Source organism: Pyxicephalus adspersus, chromosome 1 (genome assembly GCF_032062135.1).
Source record: "Pyxicephalus adspersus chromosome 1, UCB_Pads_2.0, whole genome shotgun sequence".
Lineage (NCBI taxonomy): Eukaryota > Metazoa > Chordata > Amphibia > Anura > Pyxicephalidae > Pyxicephalus > Pyxicephalus adspersus.
Window position 1 is genome coordinate 72,648,285 of NC_092858.1, and position 21,082 is coordinate 72,669,366.

At 36.7% G+C, this 21,082-nt stretch overlaps 1 protein-coding gene across 8 annotated transcripts in view; it reads right to left on the reverse strand.

The window, feature by feature from the left end:
- Window positions 1–21,082, reverse strand: part of DMD (dystrophin) — a 721,719-nt gene that overhangs the window by 58,477 nt on the left and 642,160 nt on the right. For all 8 annotated transcript variants that reach the window (XM_072414251.1, XM_072414268.1, XM_072414235.1 and 5 more), the window contains one exon: window positions 17,231–17,305. In XM_072414251.1, the coding sequence (XP_072270352.1) occupies window positions 17,231–17,305 (75 nt within the window). The remainder of the gene's footprint in view (window positions 1–17,230; window positions 17,306–21,082) is intronic.

Here is a 21,082-nt window from a genome sequence, read left to right on the forward strand (position 1 = left end):
ACACACACACACATAAATGTCTAGTTTGCCTAATCATTCAGATACATTCTTGATTGTACTAAAACATAAGCTGTTACCTAGATATTGTGTTCTAGATATTGAAATAATTGAGGAATGTGCTAGCTCAGTCTAATTTATTGTGTGACTTTCCAAAGCCCACAGTACATAGGAAACCACTGAAGTATATTTAAAACATGAGCAGCCTAATGGAAGAACTGGCAACATTTAATAGAAAGGTGGTAAAAAAAACACTTGGAAGTAGCTTGAATGTTCTGCCTCGCAGGCCTGCAAAATACTAACCTAGCAAAAAGTAACTAACCTGCTACCAGTAATAGGAAAAAGTTATTCTACACACACAAGTACCAAAACTCAATATTCTCCAATTCTTAACAGAATGGCAGCAAGTAAACACTGTACTGTATTTCAAGCAGATAACATTAAATCTTTTCATCGTCCAGAATAAATAAAAAAACAATAAAGCTTCATGTGGAGAAAGGTTAAGGGAAAAGGATGCCAATCAATGAAATATAAGCCGATAGTGAGCAGAGATATGGTATTATATATGGGAACATTTAAGTAGTAGTCTTAAATAACATAAAAGCTCATATGCATTTTGTTCTTTATAATGATGCAAATCCCTTCAAAGCAGTACAGCAGTACTTTTGTTTTGAAGCTTTATGTCAGTAAACTGTTGGTCCTAGGTTTTAATCCCACCAGGAAATTCCTCCAACAAAAAGAACTGGAGTTCTCCCAAACTGACCTTAATGAGGATGGTTAAGATATTACACTGAGTTCCTACAGTGGATTTGTAGTAGAATAATACAACAGCACTGTAGAAATGAAAAAAAGCAGAATTATCGGAAGACCAGCTTAATTTCTAGAGACAATGACATTCTCCATAGAATGCTCCTTATAGTAATTGAATATAAAAAAAAATATAGACAAGGTACAAAAAATAGATTTTACTTCATAGATTTTTCAGGTGTTTCATCTGTTCCTATGATTTGTCTAGCAGTCCATGTATATAAATTTGTTCACCTGCTTTTTATTTGCCACTGACGAGGTCAACGGGCAGAGCAGTGTTTGCCATCAGGAAAGGTTAGCTCCAGCACTACTGTGGGGCGTGACAAAAGTAATAGTAGTTTACAGCTCCCAGTCACCTAAAGCACCCATAGTGAAAGATATGAGAAGAAATATATTGTAAATACCAAGTGCCCTCTAAGCATGATCTGTAGTTTATTTTAGGAGAGTAGAAGAGCATATCTTGCTGCCTCCACAGACAACTGAAGAACGCTTCATTCAAGAAGAATATTCAGAAAATCTGTCACAATATTCTGCACAAGGCCATTTACTATTATATCTTAAAGTACAACGCTTTTTCATAATAAATTCTCCACTACTGTACAAGATTGATTCAAGTTAGTCACTCAAAATGGCAAACAATACTCACGTCACACTTCCATGAGGATAGGAAACTGATTTTGACACACACAGCAATGGGTCATTTTAACTAAACATACTAGATCTAATGTCCTCCGGAAATACACCAATGTCATGTCTGGATTTATGTTAATTGAACCTTTAAAAACATAATTAAACAAGTTTATAAAGACAAGACAACATTGAACATACTAGCTAGACAACAAAATTCCTTCTATTTCTGTATTTTAAACTAGCACTAATCTTTGTTAGTATTGTATGCAACATTTAGTCTACTTATAAACATTTGTGTTTTTTTTTAACCTGAGCCCACTGTGTGTAATTAAATACCTACAAATCTCAAGTACACCCAACCCCTTCATTGTAACCCCTCAGCATTTTTGCGGCCACATTAAATTCAGGAGCCGTGTACACTCAATAGATTAGACTTCTAAATGCCTTCATTAATATGTGCTTAACCTAACCTTAATTATCCCCTGGCTATCCATATCTAAGCTTTTTTTTTGCCAACTTGGGCTTCAGGTATTATGCACAGACATTTCTAATGAGAAATTAATTTTAAAAGATCTCACATATATTACTATTACTAGTAATGGGGACTCCCTTGTTAACTCCAAAGCAAAATCACTTTATTGTCAGCCCCTGACCTCAACAAACATCAGTCTGTTCCTCTGCAAAACTAGAACAGAAACCTGTACATAGAGAAATATGGAGACCATTACTGACCTTCTGAAACATGCAAGCTGCCTCGCTGTTAATAGTTTTAGTACGTTCTGAGTTGATAAGACAGAAAAAAAAATCAAAATCTGTAAATTTACTCTAGGTCAGTGATTCTGTGACCATCAACAGAAGGAGAGGTCAACATTGGCAGCCCACAAATATTTCCCATGTTTAGCTGGCAGTAACCTTCCACATATTTTAATTCGACCAGAAAGTAGCAATATACGTAAAAGAGCACTAGACAAATTAAATATAGCACCAAAGAGCCTAAAATCCAAAAGGGAACCGGCAGGAGCACACCTAATTTAATACAGATCTGTTGAGATCCAAGGCACCTTGTATCCAATAAAAGTTTACAAGCTGGCACAATGCTGGTTTAATGTTCTTCCTTGAGAACATCATATATGAAGCAAGATGTGCCACTGATTGGTGTAATGAAATCACATTACCATAATGTCACACGTTCATGTGCATAAAACACATGCCTAAATAGATATAAAAGTTTTGTAGAATTCAAAAGTATTTTTTTAAACATCTAACAACCAAACACTCTGGTTATTTGGAGTTCTCTCCTAAATTTGAATAACAAAAATAAAAACATAAATGCACATAAAATCTATGCAATAATGCATGTCAGAGGTGTGAATGGTTGGAAGGAACCAACAGGAGTCTTTTGGGCTCCTAAACACTTTATAAATTTCATAAATTACAAAAACATCCCCAAAAACAAGAGACCTTATGCTGCTCAAAAATCTGTACATGCAAAATGCAGTTCTTGGTTCACAGTGCTATAATTTTAACATATTTCTGCCAATAGCTGCTTTTCATTCAGGTACATCAAACAAGTTTCCTAGTAGGGCAAAGGAAACCTCAGGTGTCGGACAGCCAAATCTGAAAAATTACATCTGGCGCCTTACCTTTTTTGCTACTGTCAATTGAAACACATGTCCATGGAATCCTTCAAAATGTGCCCACTGGCGCTTACATCGGATGGCCCAACTACTGAATTTTAATTTGCCCTATCATGAATTATACAGTAGAGCTTTTATCCAGAATATTATGAGCTTCTATATACATACAGATTTAGAAATCCCCAGGACAAATTCTTAGCATCTCATGTGAGCGCCTTTGTGCTTTTTCTAAAACCTATAGGAGGATCCGCTTAATTCTTTACACTATCAGAAAGAGCAGTCCCATTAAATCATGCAAGTCAAGCATGTAATCATAAATGTTTTGTATACAACAGAGAGACATGGCTGGTAATCAGATGATATTCTCTTTCCTTGAGAGATTTTTGGTATTTTAATGAGTGCAAAACCATTAACGATACAGATAACCTGCACATTAGTCACAGTCATTAGTTCCTGCCACAGCAATCAAGCACAGCACAATATTAATATTTCTTGTAGTCAGATGGAAACTTGAGACTCTCTACATCTAAATCAATAAAGCACACACTTAGTCCAGCAATTAAGGAAGCACTAAAATCTACATAATATTAAGCAGCACAGAATGTCTGACTTTCAAGAAATTCTTGCATCCAAAAAAAAAACAAAAAACAAAACAGTGCCCATTAATTAGGAAATGCATTTTATTCTAGTTGATGCAAACAAAAAGCCAGCCAAGAGATGTCTGCACAAGCCATTACCACTTATCAGACTATATGACGGTCCACCTCTATGTCTGAATTCCAGTATTGCAGCTGCTACAAATGTATATATAATCCCTAAATGTTTCTTTTAACGGAATATTGCTATAATACTAAATTTGTGAACTACCATATTTAAACACAAGTTAGTCCAGTCAATGGTTGTATATCCAGTACAATAGGTGGATCGCAAAGGCAACGCTAGTAGATCGCGGAGCCCTGCCATTCAAAATAAACTCTACCGCGCACAAGAGTTACTAAATCCAGGTTTTTATTGTTGGTAGATCTTTTTGACTTGGTCATTTTTAAAGTAGCTTGCAAGCCAAAAAAGTGTGGGCACCCCTGCTTTAGAAGTTCAATGATGTTTAGGATGACAAAAAGTAAGGATTCAAGTCCAGAAAGGACACTATGCTCTCAATATATGTTCTCTGATTTGTAGCCTACCATGGAGCCTCAGAAGCTTTAACATTCTATTTAGGTACTTTGTTGGGTGTGTGTTATTTATACACATACAGCGTTTTGCCCAACGCCTTTTAGCCAGTGGCACCAACAGCTGTTTTTGGGTGGTTCCCAAAAAGTTGGGTTAAAATAAAGGGGTTGCCACCTGTCTACAGCTTTTTCCCATCCAGCATTGAAAAAAAAATCTGGGGGCAATACAGATATATTATATCTATTAGGTTCAGAGTTTTTATAATCTAAAAAAAAAATAGATGGGGAAAGATTCCGGACTAAAGCAAATGTAAAAGGAACTCACAAAACCCTCTCTACTAGGGCAATCCAGAATTGATATATGATGGAAGAACCAGTAGCAGAATGAGTAAATTTAGAGATCTAGGCAGTTGATGTTCTATGCAAACTTTTTCTATAAAAGCTGAACTTATCACTGCTCACTCTCACCTCTGTGCTGGTACTTTATTCTGATAGAAGGTGCAATCTACCAACAGTGAGACTTCAATAGTCAGTGACAATAGGAGTAAGCTTGACTTTTATAGGAAAAGTTGAAATTTGCATATAAATTCAACTGCGGCTCTATTTATGGTTTTTGACATGAAGCTTTCATTGAAGGTAACTGCTGTTTATGAATTTTTCATCAAATGCTTGGGTTGAATTGCTCAGCTTTTTGACATGTTTACTGGAAACGATTATCAACTGGTGACTAAAAGTGCAAGATTTTTTAAATGTACTGAGCGTAAAGTAATGGAATAAAATAGCACAATGTGGAAAAATCCAGGTTTACTGATGATAATATTATTAATAATAATAATAATTTTCCCCTTTAATGCCAAACACTAAGAAAACCCATTCACTCTAAGTAATGCTCTGTATTCTTTAGGATATAAACTCACATTCCTCATATTAGGAAACAAGCACATAATATTTAATATGCATTTTCTTTAAAGCAGTCCATCTGTATAAAGACTATTTTCTTCTATTTCTGGCTGACCACTAGAAGGCAGAAGCCTGGCTTTAATGTCATCTTCCAACCTACAAACATATCCCATAGACTGTGTATTATCCGTCTGAGTGTTTACACTCTCTACAGCGCAACAGTGTGGCTACAAATGGGGCAGCAATAGGGCAAGGGGATGGCATGGAGTGCAATGTGATGGCATGAAGACACTCTGAATAGAGTATGAATTGTAGCCACATGCATTACAAATATGCAAAATTCACTGCAACGGATAAAAGTTACTTACAGGGATGAAGTACCACTTTTTTAGAAGACAAGAGGGATAACTGTATCATTAAGATATTTTTTTTTTGTTTTGGACTTTCACAGGACTCCAAACATCCACAAAATGCAACCAGTGCAGGTAGCTGAATTTGACTAGACATCAGTCTCCTTTAATCTCTTGTACTAGCACGCTCTCCTTTGCAGCACTAGCTCCCAAGGTTTAAATCTCAGCAAGGACACTATCTGTGTGGAGTTTGCATGTTCCCCCGTGTTGGCGTGAGTTTTCTCCAAGCACACCTATTTCCTTCTACATCCCAAAAACATGCAGTTAGAATATTAGGATTCCCCTCAGAACTGTTCTAGGACTGTGTTAATGACATATGACTACGTTAGGTGTATTAGATTGTGAGCCGCTCTGAGGGACAGTTAGTGGCATGACACTGTGTAGCATGTACAGTGCTGCGTAGTATGTCGATGCTATATAAATACAAGTAAATAAAATTACTTTTTGAGGGGCAACACTGTATCCAAGTTAGACTCAAGGAGAAAAATCCATGGTGATGGATCAGAGTGAAGTTCCCCAAGCACAGACTGGGGTGAAGTTGGTGACAAAGCTATTTCATTTAAATAAAAAAAATGGTCATTAAATTAGTAGTCAAGTCTGCCAGGGCTGTGTAAACCTCTGATGAGGCTGAATTGCACATTGATGGACAAGTATACATGCAAATAGCGGTCATTTTTATATAGTTTTTTTTTTGTTAAGAAACAGCACTGTCGCCCTAGGCTGAAAACTATTTACCTCCAGAACAGGAAAGATGTATTGTAGTCCACCAAAGTAATTTGGGTAGTACTGGTAGGTGCAGAAAAAGGTAGACTATGGGAAGCTTCTTGAGTTTCTGGCAACATCAGCAACAGATATTTGTTTGCACCATCAGACATAACTAAAGGCTTTACTGGCATAATTAACACACTAAAAGGGAGCAAATTAGAGATGCTCAGTTATTTCATTTATATACACTTTTATGTGGAGGTAGATAGACAAGGTTGCTTAAGTAAAGTGCAAACACTTTCATTGCAAGTAAGCAATCTTAAACATTTTGTTTTCTAGTGGCTATGGGGCTGTAACCTCAGACAAATATTATCATGGTCAGATTCATAATAAGGTATAAAAATATCACACTCAAAAATGATGAAACAAATAGAAAAAATATTGATCTATTAAAACAATAATACAAATTAATCGGCAACTGCATTTGTTTGTGTGTCTTTCCAATTGGATAGTGAAAAATTTGTTGCCTAGAGCCTTTATGAATATAAAGTTCCTAGCTTATTATGAAGCCAAACAAAACAAAAGCTTATTTGGGAGACTGCAAGACATTGTCTCTTAATTTGCTGACAAATAAAACCTTAACCATGCTGAGATTCGTGCCTTGTCCGACATCAGCAAATCAAGGAAAGGCCTGTTTATCAGCAACATTCCCCATGGGTCGCACACAGACACTTCAGTCTAATACCAATTTATTAACCAGATTGGAATTGCTGTGTTGTCTTCAGAACACCTTTAACTCCAGGCTTTCGGCTAAATGCTTAGCTCCTCTGGGAATCAGGATCAATGGTAATTAAGTGAACCCCTCAAGCTTTTGGGTGGCAGTTCAATTATCTGCATGACTGCTGACAAACTTTTCACACTAATAGATAGCAACGTCCTAAAAACAGTTAGAACACTTTATTCCAAGCCATCTGTCCTCCTGCGCTTGAAGATACAAGACGTACAAGACGTAGCAGACGTGACTGCCACAAAACACTATAGATTCATACACCTTTAGTCTGCAAACAAGGCAAACAAACAAACACGCTCCTTCAGTACAAACAGGGTTTTACAGCTGAAGGACATCTTAACCTAAAACTAAAAAGACTACGAATTTGAGACGGGTTTGAACTGAAAATCAATGAATAACTGGTGTAAAATGGGCTGGCTGGGAAAAGGTATACAAACCACACATAAATAAAAAGCTTATTAAAATTGCCTCCAATAACACATAACAAATTAAGTTATAATCCATAGCTCCAAAAAATTCTATTTTTCCCCATTACATTAAAGAAGTAAAGAAACTTCTTATGCTTTTATGCTATGAAACCTTTATAAACTAGACATATTTTTATTTTACTTTTTTTTTTTAAATCCTGTTTACTATAACATATGGCTACTGAGGTAACCAAGTACAGGATGTTTTCAGATCTGGAACTGCCAATGCTGTACTTGACTTAGGCTAAGGCTAACTAACAAAAGTGGAAAGGAGAGCAAACATTTTCTACATGGCAAATAGTGATTTTTAAACTGAGAAAAGTATCAAATTTAGTAATTGTTAGCCCTAGGAAAAGAAAAGGCCATTGTGTTGATGTTTTTCCCCCTTACATAGAAAATCACCAATCTATTGCCAATCAATATACAGAATCTGGGGCACGTATTTAAGCTTGAGAGCTTCAGGTACAAATTGAACAAATCATCAGTAACAATATTTATAGGTAACAAGTGGTGTTAATATTCTCAGTTTGGAGAAAGATGTTCTAATTTGAAGTAGATGTTCTCTAATAAACATATTGCTAACCAGTTGTAACCCTTTCAAAAATATACAGTCCTAACCTACAGAGTTTATCTTTGTATGCTGGCCACTCATTTGTTGGCCATTTGATTAAGTTTCACCAACATACCAGTTTTTGCAGTATGTTGCTGTCAGTACAATGTGAAACAATAGTAGTGCTAAGCATTTAGCTACAGTGATATTCACAAAGTAAAAACTCCCAGTTATCAAAACATTTGTATGGGGATAGAGATTTTCTTTCTTTCCATGAAGATGTACTATACTACCCTTTGATACTTGATCTAATAATACGCAATTTGATTTTTAACATCAATTGGCAGACTAAATTACATATCCTGTCCCTCTGTAGATATGTCTAACTACTTACATGCCTACACACAGATTATCATCTTTTTACAGTCACATCTGTGATTGTAACAAGATTCTTAGCTTTCGATTTATTGGATTATATTTCTGCACCTTGAGAAGCTCTGTAAGGCTTAAATTAGTTTTTAACCTAACATGGTTTATAAGAAAAAGTCCTTCAATTCCATACACCTTTTATACGTACTTATATGATGAGTGAATGCCTCAGTATTGATTTAATCCAACTTCCACTGTCACGAGGACAGGATATATATTTCCCTAGGCTAAAATAATTTATGTATGGGGCATGAAGCAGCTACCAGTAAAGGTGAAGCAGATTACTTGGCAGCATATAAATCTCCCCGTTTGCAGCACGCTGGTGACTTAGTTAATATATGACTGTATCCTCGTAACCAGATTACCAAAGGTTCACCTTTCCCATGAATCTTATTTCTACAAGGTTGGCAATGAGGTGAAGTGCACACTTGGAATCAACTCACCCGAGAGAACCTCTCTCTGAAGCTGCTATACTCATGCCTTCCAATTTCAAGACATCTCTTGGCAGAAAAGGGTATTTTTATGGACTTGTCATTTAACAAAGATATCTCCATCTGCTCAGCTATGCATGCTAATTCTCTCTAATATAAGTGGAGCAGGAAAAGTAAAGGAATTCGTTTTCATAGGTTTCTATGTACCCATTATACTTAGATAAGTCTTTATATAAAACTCTGGCACATTACGCATTTTTACAGAGAAATGATGGAATACTAGAAATTGTTTACTTCTATAAAAGAACATGTAAATGCATATGTCACTGTAGAAAATGCACATATTTAAAAAACAAAGTTCCAGCTAAAGTATTCCAGTACTTCGTTTAAAGCGCATCCACCATTAAAAAATCTTTTTTTTATGTTTTAGGATATAAATGCTCCAATTAGTGTTATGATTTTAAAATGCATATAATCAGTATTTCTTTTTTTCTTATGACAAGGCCCAGTAGAGGTTAAATCTGAAAATTTAAGCCAAATAGTAACAAAGTTAAGCTGCGTACACACGTCAGATTTTTATCGCCCGATAATCGGCATCGGCCAAATATCGGGCGAAAATCTGCCGTGTGTACAGTTGGTGTCGTCCATCGCCTGAACAACCGTCCTGCCGGATCCACGGACGATGGACGACAGCCGATCCTAATGAAAGGGAAGGGGAGAGCGCGCAGCAGGGTGCCGCTCCGTCGCTCTCCCCCTCCCCTCTCCATAGAGCATGAACGGTTCTGTATGTACAGCACTGTTCATGCATCGTGCAGTCCCTTGTCGTTGGAAAGGATTGTGAAAGATCCTTTCCAACGACAAAAATTGCACGTGTGTACGCAGCTTTACACAACCAAATCTTTTCAACAATCTGATTTCCTAACATCTTGGAAATGACTGAAGATCATGCTGGATGCTGAAGATTTTGCTGCACGGATGGTAACAATGATAATGAAATAACTGCAGCATCTTATATATTTAGTAAAATCTTTGTTGGATTGAATAGAACATTGTTCTACCAATAGCCTGAATAAACTCCTCCATTCCCCAAACCAAGTTTAGGATTTGAACGTACAAACTGTAAACAATTATGAAGGAATAGACCAGCGAGATCTAAAAAAAATATATTTATTTATTTATTTAAAGGAAACCTGTCAGAGACTTATGGAAGCTGCCATTATTTAAGCACTTAAAATACTGACTGCCAGGCAAATACTTTGGTTGAAAACTTTCTAAACAACTTAATTAGGCAGATCAAGACTTCTAATATCGCTTTACAAACCAACATACAAAGCATTTGACAATTCTAGGAGAATCAATTCCTTAGCCGAGCCCTCTCCCTTCTGCCATGCCATAGCCCTCTCCTCTGTTGGGTTGTCTAATTCCTCTCTTAGCCAACGTAGAACAGTCAGCGCTCTACAAACATACCTATGTTACTGTATATGTAGCTTCTGGGGGGGGGGAGTGTAAAGGGAAAGACTATAAAACAGAATTTGAGAGACAGCTATTAACATTGGATTCAAAGACACACAAGGGAGGTTGTTAGAGGTAAATAACATGCAGAAAATATTAATTGTACATACAATTTTATGGGAAAACAGTTGTTAAAATCCGGCAACAAGGTATCTCAAGACATTTTCAAGTGACACTAGGCAGACTACGAGCATGGTACATACAGACTTTATATTATGGGAGGAAGTAGCAAATTTGGGGCTCTGGGAATATTTCTGAAGACATAGAACTGAAAAACACAGATTGGATAAGTAATTCAAGAGATCAATATCAGGGTCACAAAAAGGAAAGATTAATGGTTATCTTATAGGACATACTCATCTAGTTTAATCAGTTAACCATTGCTTTCAAGAACTGACCACCATTAATTAAAGCTAAACTTCAGGAAGACCAACAATTTAAAAATGTAATAATTAACAATGAACAACACAGATCAATGGCCTTATGATGTGTGAAGTCCATCAGACATGTAATAGGGTGGGCTCAAGATACCTGCTGCTGAATGGCCTACTGTTTTTCTCGTAATATGAAGTGTGCAAAGAAACAGGACTGTTTGCTTCAATGACAGGAGAAGATTCTCTAAAAGTGTGGAGCTAATTTAACCAACAATAGAGAAACGGAGGATATTAGTCTACAAGGCTCTAAATCTCTGTATTAGCTGGACATTATTACAAATCCTTCTGACGTATGTGTGTGTGTGTATAGAACTGTGCATTTACACATTTGTCTTGGAGTTCAGTTTTAGGAATACCACATAGGACACATAAGATGGTGATGCATACTTAATAATGTTAGTGGTAAGTAGCAGAGCAGGAGGCAGGTGCAGAGAGTTGTAATATAAAAAGAAAATTATGCAAAATCTCTTTCAGAAACATAGCAACATAGGGCATAAAATAACTGAATTGAGAATCTTTCTCAGCGTCTGTTTTACCAGAAAAAAAGTAAAGGGGATCTCTTCCAATGGGGTCAGTGGGAACATATTTCAATTGCCAGATTACCGTCTTTTTGGCAGGATTTATACTTTCTTCGTGCTGTGTCTCTGGGGACAGCAGCTTCAGGGAGATTTTCCTGATGGGACACCGAATAAATTCTAACCCTCTACTACTCCATCCAAAATTATAAAACAAAAGAAAAATCCAACATATGGCTTGAGCTATATCAATTTTTTTGTGGCTTAGAGTTAATAGAAAAGAACTAGAAGCTGAATAAAAGCACAGAAAGGATTTTACAAGTTTTTCCCGCACATATTGTTATTTTAGATAGCCTTAGAAAATTTCTGAGAACTAGAATAAAACATATTGCAGGTGGCTCCTGGCTCGGCAAGGGCTTTAATGGTGGTACACAACTGACTAAAGTCTGGGAAATGCTGTCACAGTGCATAACCATCTGTTAGCCTTCTCCAGAAATAATATAAATCCTTAATTAGATACTGATACTACCATGTGGAAATGCATTTTTACCCTATAAACCACAAAATATCCTGACATAATGTTCTGCTAAATTACCTAACCACATATACCGTACCCCAATTATTCCCCATACAAACAAAAGACCACATTTCCACACCCTATAAATATTGCTCTTGGCTACAATAGCAAATGAATAGTTTCAATTTCACATTACCTAGCAGTGGATTCACTGGATTCAAGCAGTTCACATTTTCCCATCATTTCAGCAAAAGCCAGACATAACTCTTTCTTTCAGAGGGAAATGATTATGGTTTTTATTGCCATATTGAATAGTAAAAAGGGCTGAGGCAATAAATAACTAGCACAATCATTCTCATCACACAGAGCCAAGTACAATATATAAACTGGTCAATGCGACCATTCCTCACCGAACGAACATGAATATGAACACAGACATTGCTTTCTCCATTCAACTGCACAATAGGACAAAACGTGTGTGCATATTATATATATTTCATGTGTGCAGCCCTAAGGTAAATTAAAACTAAAATTAAATCTTAGTTCCTATGGGTCATATTGCCAATGGCCAAATACAATAACCTCAATTTACTCTAATAAATTGCTGGATTTACCATTTAAAACATACAAGGGAACCTATATATGTGTTTAACATCAATAGCTACCATTTTTTGGCTTTTAACTAAATCCATCTTTCAATAGGTGGCCAGATGAAGCTTGTCAAAAAGTAAAATTTCCATTAAAAATAAAATTAACAAAAAAAACCCTATACAGGGTTTATACTAGAACAGGACAACTAGTGATTGGTCACTTTAGCTTCTTTCTTTAGCATTTAAGTGCACAGTAAATGTGGGCTGATTTTTTTATTTTATGTAATTGTTCCAGCAAGCTGAAATGGTGCTCCCCACTGTGCCCTATGAAGGAGGCATACACAGAAGAAGAAAAAACATATTTTAGTGCTTTTTCAGATGATAATTCTGTATCCTAAAACTTAAACACATGCATTTTATAAGGACAAGTTAGAACATGTTTCTTTTTTTTCAACTCCTTTAAAACATTGAAAGGGGTCAATTTATGAAGAGAATAATAAAAGTCTTTCACTTTGATTCTCATCTGTTTTTAAGAGAATTTGGTTGACTGTTTTCTAATCTATTATTAAAAGGAGGAATGGCTTGTACCCTGAATCTGCAAAACTGGAATGCCTTGTTCGCACCAACCAAATTCACCCGGTTATACCAAAGAAGGAGTACAGGTAAGTGCGCTGCTGTGGATTTGACGGTATCCACCACCACTACAGCAGCTGCCCTCTATAGATGGTAGGTGCGATTCACAGCTCTTTCTGTCTTTTCTTTTAGGAGGACTTCGCCCACCAATGCCTATGCACATGTATGTCATGTATATGTCTCTCCTTCCCTCTGCCTATAGACTTTGTGTGCATGCTCCCCTTCAATTAAACAAGTTCTTCTTTTAGTATCCTATGCCATTGTGTCCAGACTTCCAGTGCTGCTCTGGAGCCCTTAAAGAATTGCACATCAGTGGTGGATACTAATTGAAATTGACATGCAATTATTCCCCAGAGCCACTTCTGCGTCTTCGTTCCTCCTTCTATGCACACTTATCATACAGTGTAGGTTCTACAATTATGAGGGAGAAACTTTGCTGTCCTTCTCCTTCTCTGACTTTCAATTCTCCATTGTACTACCCCTACTTAATTTCACTAGCTTCCAAATGCTAATCTTTCCTTATTATTATTCCTAGGTGAATGAGAATACTAGTGATTTCCATACAAAATCAAATTCCTTCAGTACAAAAATAACTATATTTTTTATACATGCTATTAATAATTTTACAAAGCAAGTTAAAAAAAATACTACATTGCAAAGTGTGGAAACCCAGACTAACCAATCAGCTTCTACCTTGCCAGAATCAAATTGCTGGAAGAAAAATAATGTACTATGGGTTACTGGACCATGTGTTACATGCCAAACCAGTGGAAACATGTGGTATTAACGTTTAGGCAGATCTATTGTTGATTTAATAAAAGATCCAATATTTGCCTGTTCTGCAAACAATCATAAAGCACTCTGTGGCTATAGAGGTTATTTCTATCCTGAAGCGGTCAAGGCAGAAAGTTTTATCAAAAAGCTAGGACATTTACAGTATTGTTTGCAACAGCTAGGAAATCAATACTTTCTAGAGGACTTTTAGGGCTGAAAGTCAGAAACTTCAATGTGTGGGATTCATGAAACTGAAGCAACACTGTGATACCGTGTAATACTTGTTATCGACCATTCGTCACCCATATACATCACAATTACTGCAACAAAAGGTGAAAATCACTGCTTATTTCTTGACTGGAGAGTGCTTTTATTTAAAAGAAAGAGCACAGATATAACCGGGTATGAGAAGATTGTAAACAGTACCATCCCTTTCTTTCTGGATCACTGGACAACCATTATGGTTTCCTAATTGGGAGGACACAGAAGGGCATCTCCCCCCTTTCCCATAAACTAGATCATGGCCATCCATACAGCTACTAAGCTTTAGAAGTAGGACAATGGTAGTCACTATGTATTCCAGTACAGATTTCCCTAACAACAAAGTAAAAAAATCTAACAAAATGTATCACATGGTGTATAAAACCCATGAAATGGTAATAGACAAAGGAGGGCAGGAGAACCCTTGCCTTCTCTTACAGAAAATGCTAGCAGTCAGCTTGTCCACCCTGCATGCCAAGTTGCTGATGGCCTTGCTATTAACGGTAATCAAGTTGTGAGGAATCCTCTGGTTTCCATGACAACACACAAGCCTGACTCTCAAAGCCGGCACTAACAGCTTGACTTCCAGGGCCTCCACTGACACACACATAACAGCTGACACAAACATAGCCAGCAATAAGAATATACGGAGATGTGGCTTCATGTATTTCTATAACATTTCTGTACCACACAAAGGACTGAGTTCTTTCTCTGCATGTAATATACCAGATACATCCATGTACAATGAATTTCTTCATGCATAACCATCACTAAATTTTGTACAACTGAGATTTATTTTACAGCAAAACGGCATATATGAACATGTTGTAATTACCCATACCTGACAGAGAAAAATATAGCCCTGACAAAAGATTTCATAAGGCCAAAACAAAGAAAAACAAATACATGTCACGCCTTACATTTTGGACAAAATCAGTTGTTTTAAACATAAACATATATATTTCCCAAGCTAAATTATTCTTTTATGTAACCTCAATGCTTTTCTTTACATTTACAATAAAGCCAACAACTGCAATGCAGTAAACCCAACCATCAACAAATTATTCCATGACACTAAGGACCCTATTTATAAAACAGGGAGTGTCCTGACATTCCCTCCTGGGAATCTTCCAGGTTCACGTGTTACAATGACAGTAATCAATTCCTGCAAGAGAACGTCAAGATTCCCATGTTTTATAAATAGAGCTCTAAAGCTAGGTACACACTTCCAATAATTATTGTAAGAAAACAAGCGATTACGACCAATCAACGATTATGCACGATTATATTGTGCACAATTCTGTACATGCTGTAACAATATGATTGTTCAAATATAATCCACCAATAATGTACACATGCTAGATACAATCGTTTGAACGATGCAGGGAGTGACATGTAAAGGAGAAAGTGTACTGCAGAACCATTCACGATCACTGAACGGCCGTACACACGATCAGATCCGCCGTGACGGTCGTTCATTTACAACAACAATCCTAGTTCGTCGGTCACCTTTTTTGTGAACGACTTTTGGGTGGTTACTGAAAAGAGCTGGGTGGTGTGCCCAACTAAAAGGTCCTAGGAGCACACTGTAAAAGTACTGGTGTAGGGTGTAAAGAGTTTGAACTTCTAACAAACAGGAGGATACGTCATCATCCTACCTACAAGATTCCCTGGAAATTAGGAGCAGCCAAAATCCAGCAACAAGACATCACAGCACTGTGAATGATATTCTTGCAATATCTGGGCTACCTAACATTCTCCAAGTGTCATGCTTGTTTAGGTGGTAAGGAAGAAAGTCTGAGAAAGATACATTTTTTTTATACAATCCCCCCTTCTGCAGAGAACCAGTCTATCCAGCATATTGAGGAGGGGAGGCACCTTGAATAAGCAGTTCTTATCACTGAGGCAGGAGGACTTAACAAGATTGTACATTAAAATCTCCACAACTCAATGGGAAAAAAAACATTTCTTGTGTGTGTATGCATAAATATATTTTTGTCGTTACTTTTTTTCTTGGTCTCAAAAAAATAGATGTTTATTTATTTTGCCTCTTGGTTAGTCTGGTCATTTGCTTGCACCCCTCAGGAATATTCTGGAGTGGAAGTTGAATGACCTGCAGGTGTTGCTCCTAATCTCCTCTCCCCCTCTCCACTGACATAAATGAAAATATTTGGTAGACCTGAATGTTGGTGTTTAAAGTGGGCTCATAAGCCGCAAGTTCTGGGAAGCAGGTTGTATTGTATCCGCATAGCTGACCGCCTATATCTTTGGAAACCTAAGGGAACATTTACACACTTTTTCAAAATGCACACGCATTGTATTGCGCTGTGGCAGCCTATTTATTTGAACTGGCTGTCAAATGCACCACAATGTACAGAAAAAAAGAGCATGCTGAGCTTTTGATAGCGCACTGCACAGCAACCAATGTAAAGAAATATGTTGTGCTAAGAAAGGGCCGTATGGGGTGCCAAGAAAATAAATGGCGACACAGAACACCAATACATTTTATGTGTAATTTAGTAAAGCATACATTTCTATGTTATGCCAATGCATTAGTGGGAACAAACCCATAAGAGAACAGCTAATAAGTACTTATCAATCCCTGCATTAGTTTTTGTGGAGCCTCTACATTTTATAGTGTAGCAGATTCTTTTCTTAGGCTGCTTAATGTACCTACAAAAATCCATAGTGAATTTGTGTTTCTTAAAATAAATAAGACAAAATTGTGTTTTCCAGTTGTAAGGCTTTGCAATGTGTCTCCCCTGGGTCAGAGACAAACCAGTGGGGCACATTAAACTGATAAAGTGCTATCTGATTGTTTAGGTGTAACACAAAGTTCAGCAAACAAATGTTAACTCCAACTTCAATTACAGAGCTGGAATATAATCAGGAATCTAAAGATCATTAACCAGCTGCTGCATTGCTCTGGGTAATTTATTTATGAGGCACCACAACCACAATTTTTTTTCTCTAGCTGTTAAACACTTGCAAGTCAATTCATGAGGGAAAAAGCAGTGACTTGAGGATAAGTGATAGCAAGATAGCACTACACAAGCAGTGGATCCAGGCACTTACAGCACAAGGCCTTCTGCAGTCTCCGTAGCTTCATGGCAGTTCTGTACGCTGAAAATCTGACATTATTCAGGTCAGCTGCAGAGAAAAGAAAAAAAAAGGGATCAGTATTCTAAAATGTTTTATAGAACAATGATGCATTTTTTAGAGGCTTAATACAACAAAACCAAAACATAATAACTAAAACATATGCCTCAAGGTAATAAATAGTACACATATTGATAAGTTCACTGTTGGGTAAATGATGATCTGCCATTCCTTCGTTAAAACATTTCAATGTGTACAAATGTATGGAGCACTGGGAGGAGCTTCAAAGCCAAAATCTTTGGCCAGATTAAGGCTACGTACACATGCTAGGATTTTGTGACCGTACGGCACCATTTTGTTCTATGCAGAGGGGAGAACGAGCTAGTGGCTCCCGCTGCACTCTCTCACCTTCACTTCTATTGCGGTCATTCTTCTGTCCTTCATGGATCTACCAGAACAGATCCATGAATGATGCTGGGCAGCCTTGCTTACACAATGAGTTAATTGCTTATTGGATGCCCAACATCAAGACTTAATTATCCCAAATTTTATTGAACAATAAATGCTGCGTAAGAAGAACATAAGAATACATGACAATTTTTTTTATTTACTTTGTTTTTACGAGATTTTATTTTTTACTTAGCCCTGTACAGTCGTATTTATTATTTTAAAATATAATTTAGTAATAGCATATACCAGTTTGCTTAAAAGAGAGTCACTATCACAATGCAGCCAGCATATAAAGAGTACAAGAATTTACCTTTTACTATGGATGACTATCATGCTACATCTAACTGTTTACAGTTTTTTTTTGGCCAGCATATTACACAGAATACTCATTGCTTGGTCCCACATTAAGACTTGTGATGAGTTTTTCATGTTTTCAAGACTAAATGCAGCAACAAGAGAAAATCTATTGTTTATGATTAAATCTGTTCACGCCAATTTGTTGTACAAAGCTATTTGGTCACACTGACCTGCATTATTCATGCATTGATATATGGTGAAGTGTGAATGCATACATTTCTTGAGTAAGGCAATCCTCAAAGGCTCATATCTCTGTCAACAGGCGCTGACAATCAAAAATCACTCACACGGTGTTAGCCACGACACACTACATATATGGTTGTGGAGAGATCATTTTACTATATTGTCTACATTACCCACCGATGTTGATGGACAAGATCCTGGGCATCAAAGAAATGTGTGAAAAAAAAGAACTTGGACACAATGTAGTATGTTACTGTCAAGGCACGTCAACTTAAGTGCATTTAATTGGCGTCAATGGGAAGTATATTAGAAAATTCTGACTCCGACCTTCATGCACTAACAAGCCATTGTCAGTGTATGTGCCGGGTGAAAATGGAACATTCTACATTTAAATCCACTGCAGTGTATTGCAGCATGTCATACATACACGCTAAATGCAATGGCAGTAGTGCGACTCTAGCCTTAGCTGTGTTACCAGTTGGAAGCTGTCCTAAAATGAAGTGAAGCAAGAGAATAAGACACTACATCTACATAACTAAATACTAAAATATGGAAAACCACTACATTACAAGGGGAAAAAAGAAAGCCAACACATTATTAATATTCATAATGCACGGTGAACAAGGACACTGTGAAAAATCAATGAAATGACTTTAGTTAATTTGTTCCTAAGTGGGACCCCACCTTCTGTACTCTTCCACATCTAGAGGGTAATTGAGTGTGCTCCATGAAAGCTCAGCCTACCTTAAATATGAGTTTTTATGCAATTATGTCAGCCACCGATTCACAGGAAATTATACTGACATTCGCAGGCTTGCATCTCAGCTAGCAAATGAGACAACAATAAATCTTGCTTATATCAACACGGTTTAGCAATAATGTATGGAAATCAAATACATTTGCCTAATATGAAGTGAACACAACAGAACAAGCAGAACATTTCTAGTACACTAGGTTTGTTATAATTTCACCCTTGTTTAATCAGATAACCACCAACAATTATGTTATGTGCTGCTTCCATTCTGTACATATTCTGTAGAGAAATGTGAGCTAATAAAACACTGTTTAGTTACATTTATTTCAGTTATATTCTGCTATCTCAGTACACAAAGTCTGCTAGGTTCAAGGTAAAAAAAAAAATGTCCATAAGAGGTCAACAATTCTAAGGACCTTTAGAAAAAAAAGATACATTGTGGCTAGTAACAAATGTTTCATTTCTATTATTATTTTACTGAAGGGGTATATGTGCAAAAAAACTCACTATCATCATTTGAAACCGAGCAGTTTTTAAAGTTTCTGACTACTTCACTGGAGGTCACACAAAGCAAGAATTCCACATAGAAGTCCACCTAATTATATGGTAGTATACATGTATATAATGTACTGATGACGTTTTTATAGTTCTTTTTTTCAAAAACATTACAGTTCAGTTTTTCTCTATACATGCTATGATCTTCTGGGAAATTAGGAAGAGTTTGCAAATAAATTAGTAATAGCTTTAGAATTTGTGATTTTTTAGGGTCCTAAATTTCAGCTGAAGGATATGTTTTGTGGAATGTGCTCTTTTTTGCCAAACACCATATACATTTTCACTAAGGCACCTAATCAGTTGACTGGTAAGCAGTGAAATTTTAAAAGCAGGTCTAAACCCAAAAACAAAGATCAAATATAAGTGTAAAGCGCAAATATTTTTTCAAAGAGGAGTAAATATAACCATTCCCTGCAATGCTTCAGCTGCAGGTACCAAACTAAAACTAGCTATATGCTAATTGTATGTTGCCTTTATTACACCATGTCAGCAGCAGATCCAATGTGCCTGTCAAATTCTAAATGATCTCAAACTGACCCCATCAACATAAACCAAATTCTGCTGACACAGGCCTTTAGATTGCAAGGGATCCAAACAGCACACTCATATCAGACTAGCTTCAGCTGTAGAAAGGTCTCCAGGGCACCACAATCTTAGTAAATTGCAGATATGCACCATTACAACCCAATTCCGGCTGTGTGCTTCTCGGTCACATATGACATCTCACTTATTAACACTCCAGCTAAAGCTGCAAGAGCAGGTGGGAATGCTGCATATTTAACCAGAGACAACAACACATCCTTAATAAAACATGGATCTACTTAGCACTGAGAATTACATCAGCCTTTGTTCAAATCTAATCTTTAAAATAAAACCATAATTTAGTTATGCAATGCAATAATTTTCAACATAGCAAAGTAAGAGGTGCTAGGAAGAATCCATGAGTTCTGTAAAACACTGGAATTTGTCACTTCTACAAAACTAAACAAAATTGGATGAATGTGAAGAAGCTGTGCCAGCTTAAACATGTTCTAAGAAATATATCACAAAAACAGGGGTGTTGATAGGACACTATGGGTCCAACTATCCTTCTAGGTAATCCAAGTCATTACAGCACTGCTAGGACACCAAGGCATATTAGTTCTTCAAAATATTTTTTATTGATATAAATGAAAACACATAAAAAGACTATTTTATGGACCTATTCAGGCTACATTATTGTTTTATCATGCATTACCACATCGCATGTCAATGAACAGGTATATGGTAATTCATAGCTATAGGCAGGTAATAGTGGATTGCAGTGCAATTGCAGTGTGGTTTATTCTGAATGGAAAAAAACGGCATATGTAGCAAAGTAAAAAACACCTGTGCTATATATAGAACACTGTACCACACAGATGTGAAGACACATTGAAACTGATTTATTGTAGCTCTCCAAGGCTGCAGAAGATAGACTATCATGGTTGAACCTTGGTGATCCAGCAAACCTGGAATGAATTTTTATAAAACCATTTGCTATTTTGTGG